Raw genomic sequence first — 13,194 nt, forward strand, 5'->3', positions numbered from 1 at the left:
ATTGAAGTTTCAAAAACGTCGTTTTTTACTTCACAGAAAATGTCGTTTTTTTTCATCACATAAAGTGATGGTGTGTATGCGGCATTAGAAACAGTTACGCATAGATTTGTATTAGATCCGACCGGCGTAAGTCTCTTACGCCGTCGTATCTTAACTGCATATTTACGCTGGCCGCTAAGGGCGTGTACGCTGATTTACACCTAGAAATATGTAAATCAGCTAGATACGCCAATTTACGAATGTACGCCCGGCCGACGCAGTACAGATACGCCGTTTACGTTGGGCTTTTCCCGGCGTAAAGTTACCCCTGCTATATGAGGCGTAGCAATGTTAAGTATGGACGTCGGGCCAGCGTCAAATTTTTCACGCTTTACGTCATTTACGTAAGTCGTTCGCGAATAGGGCTGGGCGTCATTTACGTTCACGTCGAAAGCATTGGCTTCTTGCGGGTTAATTTGGACCATGCGCACTGGGACACTTTCACGAACGGCGCATGCGCCGTTCGTAAAAAGCGTCATTTACGTGGGGTCACATTAAATTTACATAACACACGCCCACATCTACCACATTTGAATTAGGCGGGCTTACGCCGGCCTATTTACGATACGCCGCTGCAACATTGGTTTGAGAATATGGCACTTGCCTGTCAAAGTTGCGGAGGCGTAACGTAAATAGGATACGTTACGTTCACACAAAGATACGCGGTTCTACGTGAATCTGGGCCATAGTATCGGCGATTCCCCCTTGTCGCCTACATATAGATAAATTCATATTAATCCAGTTGCTGCTTTTGCCTTTAGAAATCTTCTTTTTTTTTTCATTTTAATGGAGCCCAAACTTTAAATTCTCCAGCGTTCTGAAAAACATCAAAAAGATCTTGTACTCCATGCCCCGTAGAGTCCTGCAAAGGGACCTCATTAGGGGTCAAATCTAAAGCTTGTGTACCTCTCTGCTATATGTTCCACTTTTTATGCTTCTCATTTAGAACTCAAATTCTAAATTCCTGAATGGCCTGAGGAAGGAGCACGCATGCTCCAAAACACGTAGCCACGCCCACCTCACCATGTGGGAGTGACACCTCTTTTTGCGCGTTCCACGCTGACCGCGAAGTCTTGATAACTACTTGCCGTCCGTCTCCACATGGGTCCCTATCAGGGTTGCCAACCTCAGTAAAACCAGGGACAGTATGTCAAAATCTGTGTGTTTTTTTTTTGTTTTTTTTTTTTTTTTTACATCTGTCCCTGAATCGTCCCTACCGACATCCTTTTGGTCTAAAAATCCCAAGATAACTGCCCAGTACCTTCTCAGTGTGTGTGTATGTATACTGTATGTGTGTGTGTATATGTATACTGTATGTGTGTGTGTGTATGTATACTGTGTGTGTGTGTATGTATACTGTGTGTGTATGTATACTGTGTGTGTGTGTGTGTGTGTGTATGTATACTGTGTGTGTATGTATACTGTGTGTGTGTGTGTGTGTGTGTATGTATACTGTGTGTGTGTGTGTATGTATACTGTATGTGTGTGTGTGTGTATGTATACTGTATGTGTGTGTGTATATGTATACTGTGTGTGTGTGTGTATATGTATACTGTGTGTGTGTGTATGTATACTGTGTGTGTGTGTGTGTGTGTGTGTGTGTGTGTGTGTGTATGTATACTGTGTGTGTGTGTGTATGTATACTGTGTGTGTGTGTGTGTGTGTGTATGTATACTGTGTGTGTGTGTGTGTATGTATACTGTGTGTGTGTGTGTATGTATACTGTGTGTGTGTGTGTGTGTGTGTGTGTATGTATACTGTGTGTGTGTGTGTATGTATACTGTGTGTGTGTGTGTGTGTGTATGTATACTGTGTGTGTGTGTGTGTGTGTATGTATACTGTGTGTGTGTGTGTGTGTGTGTGTATGTATACTGTGTGTGTGTGTGTATGTATACTGTATGTGTGTGTATATGTATACTGTATGTGTGTGTGTATGTATACTGTGTGTGTATGTATACTGTATGTGTGTGTGTATGAGTTGTCAGTCCGCCCCTGGAGGTAGGTGGTCTGTAGTCTTGACACACTTTCTGTCCTAGGGTGACAGTGCTGCTGCTCCGTAGATACAGTACAGTGAGTGAGAGTTGTCACCCTAGGACACAGGTGTCAAAGACAAGTCCCGCGGGCCGAATCCAGGCCATTTCTTGTGGCCCTTGCACCTATCCTGCAGCTGCAGGGGAGCTCCAGCCCTCCTCTGGTGGTCCTCTTCCAGACCCTTACTTTCTACTTTCAAGTAATGCATCCAGCTTCTTCCCAGCAGCAGTATAAGGAAAGGGGGGTGCACTGTTATGTAAGGGAGAGTGCGGGGCTCAACTTCTGATGGTGGGGTGGCTCTTGACATCTAACGTAAGGGGAGGGGATGTGCTGGACATCTAATCTTACAGATACAAGCGGCCCTTTTGAGGGCAATCGTAATGCTGATGTGGCCCACGATGAAATTGAGTTTGACGCCCCCGCCCTCGGACAAATGTGCTATTTTTATTCAACCAGTCACATGGTGAAGTGGGGCACCAACTCTAGCATTGGCAGTAGCTGGTTCTCACTGCTCAATGGCACCCATGTTGTGACACGTGAGCACCGTTCTATGCAGCATTACACTATGGCCAGGATGTGTGACGACCTACCCCTGAGGGGAAGGGGCGTGTCATTGATGGCCTGAGATCCCAGGAAAGGGCTGTGCTGACCCAGGGTGTCTTTAAACCCTGAAGTGGAATGGGGGGGACCTGCAGGAAAGAGATGTAGCATGGAGAGCATAAGGAGTACTACATTGGGCTGCTGGATTTGGACTTTAAATTGGAGCCCCAGGCAAACGTAAAATCAGCATTTTTTACTTTTTGATTCCATGATTGTTCAATCACAGAATTGTTTATACAGGCAGGCCGCTTTTTAGTGTCTGGAGGCACCTAAACATTTTGCCAGAAAAATGGTTCATGTCTCCTTCACTCTGTCATGTATTGGTATACATCTATATGATTCAGTATGGTCTTAACAGAAAAACTTGCTTAGCTCTGACAATGGAAATGTGTTCTCACTTCCACCTATGTTGTGTTTTCTCTGCAGAGCATACAAAGAAACTCTTGGCAGAGTTCGGGAAGATTTATGAGGAGCAGTATGGAGTGGCGCTGTTCAACAGTGTACGCTATGAGATTGAAGGCAACGGAGGACCGCAGACGCAGCTACTACATCGCAAGGTAGGAGATGGTTCAGGTCTTGCACTCCGTTTCTGTGATTGTTGGACTCATGATTGAAGGTAGAACTGGTTTCGCCCAAAGGAGCCAGTGACATTCTCTTTTTCATCCACACATACAGGGCTCAAGTCCTGCGGGAACGTGTGGGAACGGAGTCCCTGTACTCTTTTCTCAGCAGGAACGCAGTTCCCTTTGCAGGACTAGAGCAGCCGAGCCGCCCCGAGCCAATCCTTCACTAAGCGGCGATGCCCAGCGATACCCAACTTGCTTAAAGTTCTTTCTAAATCCCGCGATAACTCGCGGCAGACCTCCGCAATGTCTGCTGGGAACAATGATAAAAGCTCCCAGGAGACATTGCGGCATCGAGGAAGTGACGGAATACCCGCACACTACCCGATGAATCCATATACAGGAAGCGGCCAGTAACATAAAGGATTACTAAGGTAGAGTGGATCGAAAAATGCGGTTTAGTAATTATGCATATGAGCGTATCATATATATATATATATATTTTTTTTTTGGGTGGGAGTTCCCACACTTTTTTCCCCAGGACTTGACCCCTGAACACATACTACCTTAGACCTGAAAGGAATAATCTGAGGTTGCGAAGAATAATAAGAGTTCTTTTGAAAAGACTAGGGATGAGCTCTGGCGTGTTCGCATACTCCACGTGCAGAGCCCACCAGGAAGTCTGCACGGTGCTGCGCTAATCATAGGCAGGGAGACATTTCCCGATTTCTCTGCAGCCGAGTATCGGGACAATGTCTCCTGCCTGTGATTAGCGCAGCGCCGTGCAGACTTCCTGGCGGGCTCTGCACGTGGACTGTGCGAACACGCCGGAGCTCATCTCTAGAGAAGACCTATGAGAAATGGGAAGGCCGCTGTTTCTGAGCTCCCTCTGAATAGAATTTCCTGGCTGCTCTGCTGCTCCAGAGGCTTTGATTCTTTTATTTCAAACATGCAGATCAGAAAAGTCGGAGTAAAATCCAAACTTCTGCATAGTGTTCAATAACTAGCAAGGGATAAGCTTGGGTGTGGTCTGCACACCAAAAAAAAAATGAATAAAATAAAAAAAGTAATTAAAAAGTAAAGAATAAGAAAATAATATTAAAAATAAGAAAATTATACAAAAATAAATAAAAATAAAAAAAGTTATAAAGTAAAAAAATAAACAAAAAATATTTGAACTAACCTTGCCACCCGGTTGCCATTCTCTGTTGATTTGGTTCAGTTGGTGGGGAGGGGGTGCATTGCAAAACCTGACTTTGGGGCAGCAGGGAGAGCAAATCCAGCTCTGCCGGCCGCCCTCTCACTTCCTCTGCAATTTGGGGCACCGTAAGGCTGCAATTTGGGGCACCGTAAGGCTGCAATTTGGGGCACCGTATGGCTGCAATTTGGGGCACAATGAGGCTGCAATTTGGGGGCACAATGAGGCTGCAATTTTTTTTGCTGATCCGAAAAATGATCCGATCCGTGACTCTGATCTGAGGAACAATCCGAACCGTGAGTTTTTTGATCCATTGCACCCCTAATGCAGACAATAGCAGACTTCCTTATATAGGCCCATGTGACCTCCTGGTAGAGATACTGGGTCCTAAATAAGGATGCGCTCCGGCGTGTTCTCACAGTCCATGTGCAGAGCCCGCCAGGAAGTCGGCACAGCACTGCGCTAATCACAGGCAGGGAGACATTTCCCGATCTCTGCAGCCGAGCATCGGGATAATGTTTCCCTGCCTGTGATTAGCGCAGCGCGGTGACGACTTCCTGACAGGCTCTGCACATGGACTGTGCAAAACACGCCGGAGCACATCTTAGTCCTAAAGTCCTTCTCCTGCCAGAGATGCTGGGTCCTAAAGCCCTTCTCCTGCTGTTGGTTCCCTGACAAGTATGCTATTATACCACATATTTTTAAAAAATGACATGCACGGGGAGCTTATAGAATTTTTTTTTTTTTTTTTTTTTTTACCTTAACAAACACTTTAACTTAACGAATGAATCCGAAACGCAACAAATTATTCCATCGTGCACATCTCCAGCTTTTCGTCCAAGGAGAACCAAAGGGAATGTTCCTAATATGATTAAACCACTGTGGATTAGATTTAACACTCTTCTAATGTCTAATTCTTGAAATCAAAATGTGTTCCTCCATCTGGGTACTAGTTTATATCTTATCAAAATGCAGATTTTATGCTATGATTTGTTCCCTTTTTTTATAAACACTAGCATTATGTTTCTAGTAAGTCTAATAAAAGGCCCAAATTTTGTTTAAAAGAAAATTTATAAAAATAAGTTTGCTGTGCAATGGGAGAGCTGCTCTGGGATGTCAGTTTGAGAGCTGGGGCCTGCACATTGTAGGAGATGGCCAGTGATGCAGAAGTTCCTGTTCCAGTTGCTCCCAAGCAGAGTGTGTTTGTACAGGCGCCACTCTTACCTTTATTTTATCATGGCTAAGCAGCCAGGGAACTAGCATTTTTAAAAGTAGTGGTCAACAGAGGTTCCTTTAGTACAGTTTCCATTCAGCTACTTTGGGCCGGATTCACGTAAAGCAGCGTATATTTGTGCGCGCGTAGCGCATCTCATATGCGCTACGCCGACGTAACATTGAGAGGCAAGAGCAGTATTCACAAAGCACTCGCTCCCTGCGTTGTGCCAGCGTAACGTAAATTGGCCGGCGTAAGCCCGCCTAATTCAAAGTAGGAAGGTAGTGGGCGTGATACATTTAAATTAACCGTGACCCCATGCCGAACGAACAGAGCATGCGCGCGCATGCTCAGAATCACGTTGAATTTACTCCCTAAGATACGACGGCTCAATGCCCACGACGTGAACGTAACCCCCATTCACGTACGACTTATGTAAACAACGTAAAATCCGACAGCTGTTCCGTCGTCCATACCTTTGCATGGGATGCGCCTCCTATAGGTGGAATAACTTTACGCCGGACGCACGCCTTACGTAAATGGCGTATACTACTGCGACAGGCGCAAGTACGTTCGTGAATCGGCGTATCTCGGTCATTTGCATATTCAACGCGTAAATCAATGGAAGCGCCCCTTGCGGCCAGCGTAAATATGCGCCCAGGCTCTGACGGTGTAGGACACTTACGTCGGTCAGATGAAGCCAGATTTCAGGCGTATCTTGCATTGAGAATCCGGCGCATAGATACGACGGCGCATCTGTGCACTTACGCGGCGTATCAGTAGATACGTCGGCGTAAGTGCTTTAAGAATCCGGGCCTTTGAGTTGTGAGGCTCAGTGTTGGTAAGTGCATAGATGTATACCAGGGGTGTCAAACTCAATTTCATTGTGGGCCGCATCAGCATTATGATTGCCCTCAAAAGGGCCGGTTGTATCTGTAAGATTAGATGTCCAGCGCATCCCCTTCCCTTACATTAGATGTCGAGAGCCACCCCACCTTCAAAAGTTGAGTCCCCCACTCTCCCTTATATCACAGTGCACCCCCTTTCCTTATACTGCTGCTGGATGCATTGCTTGAAAGTAATGGTCTGTAGTAGGACCAGAGGAGGGCTGGAGCTCTCCTGCAGTTACAGGAGAGGTGCGAGGGCCACATGAAATGGTCTGGAGGGCCTGATTCGGCCCACGGACCTTGTGTTTGACACCTGTGATGTATATAATATTTTAGCTGGCCTGGGATCAAAATAATAATGGTGGCTTGGACTAAGAATGCCATATTACAGAGACACAAGTCTGAGATCCAGGAGATCTCAAATTGCCTTCTGGAGGATCAGAAGGGAATTTATTTTCCCCTTCTGGAGCAAATTGGATCATGCTTTATTAGGTTCTTTGCCTTTCTCTGAATCAACTGTGAGTATAGAATTCTGTATATGGAGGTTTTCTATTTATTCATTCAAATACATTTTTTTTTCATGCTGGCTGAACTAGATGGACTTGTTTCTATTTTCACCCTACTAACTATGTAATTACGTAACTTACCCCATTTGTAAGAGCATGCAAGATGCAGAAATTGGGGCTACGTTGCCAGGCATGCTTTTAAAAAAAAGTTCTCCAGCATTTTGCTGATCTTTGGATGTAGGGGGGAGCTTAGTGTTTTGTATGTCTAAGGTATTGGGATGGGTGCGAAGACCATAAAGGGAAAACGGACCCAAAATATGGACACTACAATTTTTTTGTTCTCTTGTTTTCTCTTAGACGCCTCTCCAAGACCGTGTGATCTTTTCTGGAAACCTGTTCCAGTTTCTGGATGAAACCAAAAAATGGAGGAACCGCTTTTGTGTGGTTCCTCATCACTATGGCCCGGTGCTTTATGAGAACAAAATAGTAAGTGGCGTCCAATGGCCTGCAATGTCTTCTTTCAATAACGGCAGTTGCCCAAAGAAATTCTGACTCCTGCTTTGCCTTTTTTTCTTTTATGTAGGCTTATGAGCGTGGCCTACAGCCCCGAGCTGGCATCAATTGTGCTGGGTACAGAGTAATAACCTCCCTGGATCAATATACTGAATTGCTGAATAACATGGTTCCAGGTAAGTGCACCACAGCTGACTGTTGTAACTAGAAATACCTGCCTAGTGCATTCTATTACAGAGTTTATTTTAAACTGAAGCTTCAATTTTTAGATAACCATCAATAGGATGAACCACCCAGCCAATTATATTATGGCTAGCGTGTCTGTAGGTACATCTCTAGACCTGAGTTCCCAGCTCCTCCCATGTGCTGTACCTGTAATAAAGGAGTTCTCATTAATAACTGGATTCTTCGTTCAGTTAGCCACTTAAGCCCCGGACCATATTGCTGGTCAGAGCACTTTTTGCGATTCTGCACTGCGTCGCTTTAACTGACAATTGCGCGGTCGTGCGACGTGGCTCCCAAACAAAATTGGCGTTTTTTTTCCCTCACAAATAGAGCTTTCTTTTGGTGGTATTTGATCACCTCTGCAGTTTTTAGTTTTTGCGCTATAAACAAAAATAGAGCGACAATTTTGGAAAAAATGAATATTTTTTACTTTTTATCATAAATGTCCCCCAAAAATATATAAAAAAAACATTTTTTTCCTTAGTTTAGGCTGATACGTATTCTACATATTTTTCGTAAAAAAAAATTGCAATAAGAGTTTGGTTTGTGCAAAAGTTATAGCGTTTATAAAATAGGGGGTAGTTTTATGGCATTTTTATCAGTTCGCATTTGTAGCGCTATATAAGGTATTCACTCACTCATCGTCATCCTGGCTTCACTGCCTCATGCAATTTTACCACTGGTCAGGAAGAATTTGCCCCACCTCACAAGGAAATATTCCCCTACCTGCAAAATAATCATTATCCCCTACAAACTATTAAAAAAATTAAATCGAAAATCCAACACTTAAAATCTTCACCAAATGTAATCTTTTTTTTTTGGGTGTGCCCACATACTAACAATACAAATTCTGGATGGACCTTCTCATACTGGAAAGGGTGTATGGCAGTGTGCAGAGGGTCCATACAGACTTTGTAGTGAAGAGCACTGGGGTGCAAGTAGGGGGGTTGAGAAGGGCTCTGGGGTGCAAGTAGGGGGGTTGAGAAGGGCTCTGGGGTGCAAGTAAGGGAGTGCTGTAAAGGGAACTAGGATACAAGGGGGGGTGTATATGGGACTGGGTGCAAGGATAGGGGACTGGGATTCAAGTATGGGGGGGGCTGTGAAGGGGTCTGGGGTGCAATTAAGGGGGGGGCCTGTGAAGGGGACTACGATCCAAGGGGGGCTGGGATGCAAGGACAGGGGACTGGTATTCAACTATGGGGGGGCTGTGAAGGGGTCTGGGGTGCAAGTAAGGGGGGGCTGTGAAGGGGACTAGGATCCAAGGGGGGCTGGGATGCAAGGACAGGGGACTGGTATTCAACTATGGGGGGGCTGTGAAGGGGTCTGGGGTGCAAGTAAGGGGGGGCTGTGAAGGGGACTAGGATCCAAGGGAGGCTGTAAAGGGGACTGGGATGCAAGGACAGGGGACTGGTATTCAAGTATGGGGGGGCTGTGAAGAAGACTGGGGTGCAAGGAAGGGGGTGACAGAGGACACATGTGAACGGGAGGGGGACTGTTGTGTGAGGTTGGGCCAGGGACACCGATGTAAAAGGTTGAGGTCTGTGATATAAAGTGGGAGGCTGTCATGTGAAGGGGGGCAGAGGACATTGAAATAAAGAAGAGGATGTGATGCAAATGGTGCTGTTTTAAAAGGGGGGTGCTGTAATCTAAAGATGGTGCTCTAATGTAAAGGGGGTTGTATTTTAAGAGGATTTCTGTGATGTAAAGGGGCAGTGTTTTGTAAAGGGGGCGGGGGCGTATTGTAAAGTGGGTGCTGTGATGTAAAGAGGGGGTTTTGCAATGTAAAAGGGGGCACAGTGGAGTACAACCAAATTGAATCTAAATGTTTACACAGTCTGCACTCCCAGAGCTTGATACTTTACTTCTAAACACCCTAGTTCTTCACTACCCACCTACACCACAAAATGAGTGGATGAGATTGGAGTGACCTTGAACCCGGGGACTGGCCTCAAGTTTGGCAAACCACACATTTTCAGTTTTAGCAATCTTTTCCCTACAAGCTTTTCTCTGGGTATCCTTTTCTTTTATATATCTATGAGAATCCTCCTTTCTTTCTTTTTTTTTTTTTTAACAACAAATGAATATCCAAAGCATGGAAATCCCAATCCTCAACACTCAGGAAACAAAAACATGGTATCCTGGGCTATGCTCAACAAAGAGTTAACTGCCAAATTAACCGTTAACTGCCAAATTTGAGAGGGTCTAGTCTCCATGAGTGAACACCTACCACCACCCTTGTAGTCAAAACAATATTGGTCCAATTCAAGCCACACTAGGAGTTGATTAGTCCAATTCAAGCCAATCAGAGAGAGATACGACGGTGTATCTCCTGAAACACCGTCGCATCTCAGAGTTAGGCCGGTCGTATCTATGCGACTGATTCATAGAATCAGTTACGCATAGATATGCCTAAGATCCGACAGGTGTAACTTTTTTACACCGTCGAATCTTAACTGCAATTTTAAAATGGCCGCTGGCGGGCGTTCTCGCTGATTTACGGCGACGATATGTAAATCAGTGAGATACGCCAGTTCACGAACGTATGCGGGCCCGACGCAGTCACTTTACGTTGTTTACGTAAGCGTTTTCCCGGCGTATACTTACCCCTGCTTCTATGAGGCGAAGCCAATGTTAAGTATGGCCGTCATTCCCGCTTCGATTTTTTTTTTTTTACGTCGTCTGCTTACGTCGATTAACAAAACCGCTCGTTGCAAGTTACGCTCACGCCGAAACCAATGACGTCCTAGCGACGTCATTGGGAGCAATGCACGCCGGGAAAATTAGCGGACGGCGCATGCGATGTTAAATCGGCGCGGGGACGCGCCTGATTTAAATGCTACACTCCCCCTAGCCGCGGAATTTGAATTCCGCCGGGGGATTTAAGATACGCCGCCGCAAGTTTGGAGGTAAGTGTTTAGTGAATTACCCACTTGCCACTAAAACTTGCGGCGGCGGATCTTAAATCAGATAGATTACGCGAATCTAAAGATCCGCTGATCTATCTGAATCTGGCCCAAAATCTATGGATGAGCAAATCCAGAAAACTCTATACTTCACCACTCCTTGCCTAAATTTCTCTAAATTAGGGGTAGGCAACCTCAGCACTCCAGCATCGGTGAAGCTACAAAATCCCATCGTACCTCTCGGAGGCTGCCAGTCTTGCAATGCCTCAGGGGAATTTGCAGTTTCAGCAGAACTGGCATGGCCAAGGTTGCCAACCCCTTTTTCAGATCTTTATATTCACACAGTAAAACTTTAATGGCGGTTCTTATGTTTTACACAATTACTACCTGGTAATGTATTTTACTCTATCTGTAAAGACTTTCCGTCATCGTTAACTTTTTTTTAAAACTTAATAAAAATGTATTGCACTCATAGTGGCCTGGGCAAAAACGCAGGTGCAGAATGTTTATTGTAAGTGCCTTATCATTCAGTACTGACACACTTTAGGACCCCTCTCACACAGTGGCAGTTTTGAGCCATTTTAGCACTAGAAATGGCGACTGTAAAGCGCCTGAAAACTGCCTCCCATTCATATCAATGTGTGTTTTCACACTGGGGCGGAGGCTTGCGGGACGGTGAAAAAAAAACATCTTTGGGGTGGGTTTGGAATGCTATAAAGGGCACTACAAAATCGCCCCTGCCCATTGAAATGAATGGGCAGCGCTTCCAAACTGCAGTGTAATCTCCTTCCGCCACTCATTTAAAGCACTTGGTGGATTGAACTCTGACTACAGAAGTACAGTAGGTACTTTGATTTCCATAGAGCGCCAAAGTATTTTATGGATGTGCAGCAATACCAGAATTCACCAGCAGGTGATGCAGTTGTTGAAGTCTGTAATTGCCAATCCAGGTGAAACCTGAGAGATTGGGAATGTTCTCATTACTCCAAAAGTTTCCCAAACAAATGGGTTTTGCAGTTCACTAATAAATTACATTCCAAGTGGCACATTCTATACAGCGAAGGCTGCCATTCATAGGCGTGCGCACAGGGTGTGCCAGGTGTGCCTAGGCACACCCTAATCACCCTGTGTGGTGCAGATTGCACCGAAATTTACTGTGTCAAACATGCACTAATGCACAGAAAAATACAGCATTAAATGGCACGTAACACACACTGAAATATACAACGTTAAACATGCACTAATGCACATAAATATACTGCGTTAAACATGCAGTAATGCACTGAAATATACTGCGTTAAGCGTGCAGTAACGCACAGAAATAGACCCCTGATATTTCACCAAAGCTCCCTAATGGGGCTCCTAAAATAAAAAAATAAATACTACTGACACTGTCCACCGCTCTGCTGACACCATCCACTGCCCTACTGACACCGTCCACGGCTCTGCTGACACCATCAGTATACTGTATATACACATGCAAATATGTTTGATCTTTGGGGTGCACACCCTAATGCAATAGGCTGCGCACACCTATGCTGCCATTATATTTGTGTGCAGAGTGACGCAGACACTGTTGGTCTTTATTGTAGCTTTTTATAGTCACTAGTCCATATGACTGGCGTAGTCATTGGCATTTATGAAGTCCTTGCTGAAGATGACGTTTTTCTCAAAACTGAAAAAAATATTGTGAAGTATTTTGAAACCATATGCCACGTGAACTAATTAAAACCACTACTATAGCAGCTGGTGAGTGGTGATTACACTTTAGAAATCTAAACTGTATAGTATATTATAATCCCCTGTGGCTGGCTCTGTCCTGGGCTGATGTCACAATGTGGCCGAAGCCAGAAGTATGAGCTGGTCTTGGCTGTGGTTGGCGAAGTGGGGGTGTTCTGCTTGGCAGGCTGGAGTGTAGGATGATTATCATCTCCATTTCTAATGCAAATGGCCTGACATCATTTTATGTGTCACAACTGGCAGTCTGTCACCCACTCCCCTTAAGACAGTAAGACGAACATTTTGGAGCTTTAGCCAAACTATATATTAAGCCCAGTCTTCATGGGTGAACACCTACCTCCATTATCTTTTATATGTGGGTCACAGGTCTCAGTACTTCTAGCCATGACTTTCCAGCCACCATATTTCCTAATCTCTACCCAACTTTTCTTTCTCACTCTTAGGCCTCGTACACACGACCGAACATGTCCACTGAAACTGGTCCGCGGACCAGTTTCCGTGGACATGTACGGCCTAGTGGACAGGTTTCCAGTGGACAAAAGTTTCTTAGCATGCTAAGAAACTTGTCCGGTGGAAACCTGTCGGTCGGACATGTCCGATGGTTAGTACGACTCATCGGACATGTCCGCTGGTTATGACGTATAACCAGCGGCCCGAAATCCCGCGCATACGGCGAATTGACTCGACGCATGCGTGGAAGCATTGAACTTCCGTGTTGGAGAACGTCGGTGACGTCTACGTCACCGCGTTCTCTGTCCGCGGGGATTTTGGTCTGA

General features: G+C 45.2%; 1 protein-coding gene across 1 annotated transcript in view; it reads left to right on the plus strand.

The window, feature by feature from the left end:
* LOC120913192 (protein Niban 2-like) overlaps nt 1-13,194 on the plus strand; it is a 152,904-nt gene that overhangs the window by 93,906 nt on the left and 45,804 nt on the right. The window contains exons 3-5 of the mRNA XM_040322976.1: nt 3,097-3,227; nt 7,395-7,523; nt 7,621-7,726. Coding sequence (XP_040178910.1) covers nt 3,097-3,227; nt 7,395-7,523; nt 7,621-7,726 — 366 coding nt within the window. The remainder of the gene's footprint in view (nt 1-3,096; nt 3,228-7,394; nt 7,524-7,620; nt 7,727-13,194) is intronic.

This window comes from Rana temporaria, chromosome 9, assembly GCF_905171775.1.
Source record: "Rana temporaria chromosome 9, aRanTem1.1, whole genome shotgun sequence".
In the NCBI taxonomy this organism is placed as follows: Eukaryota; Metazoa; Chordata; class Amphibia; order Anura; family Ranidae; genus Rana; species Rana temporaria.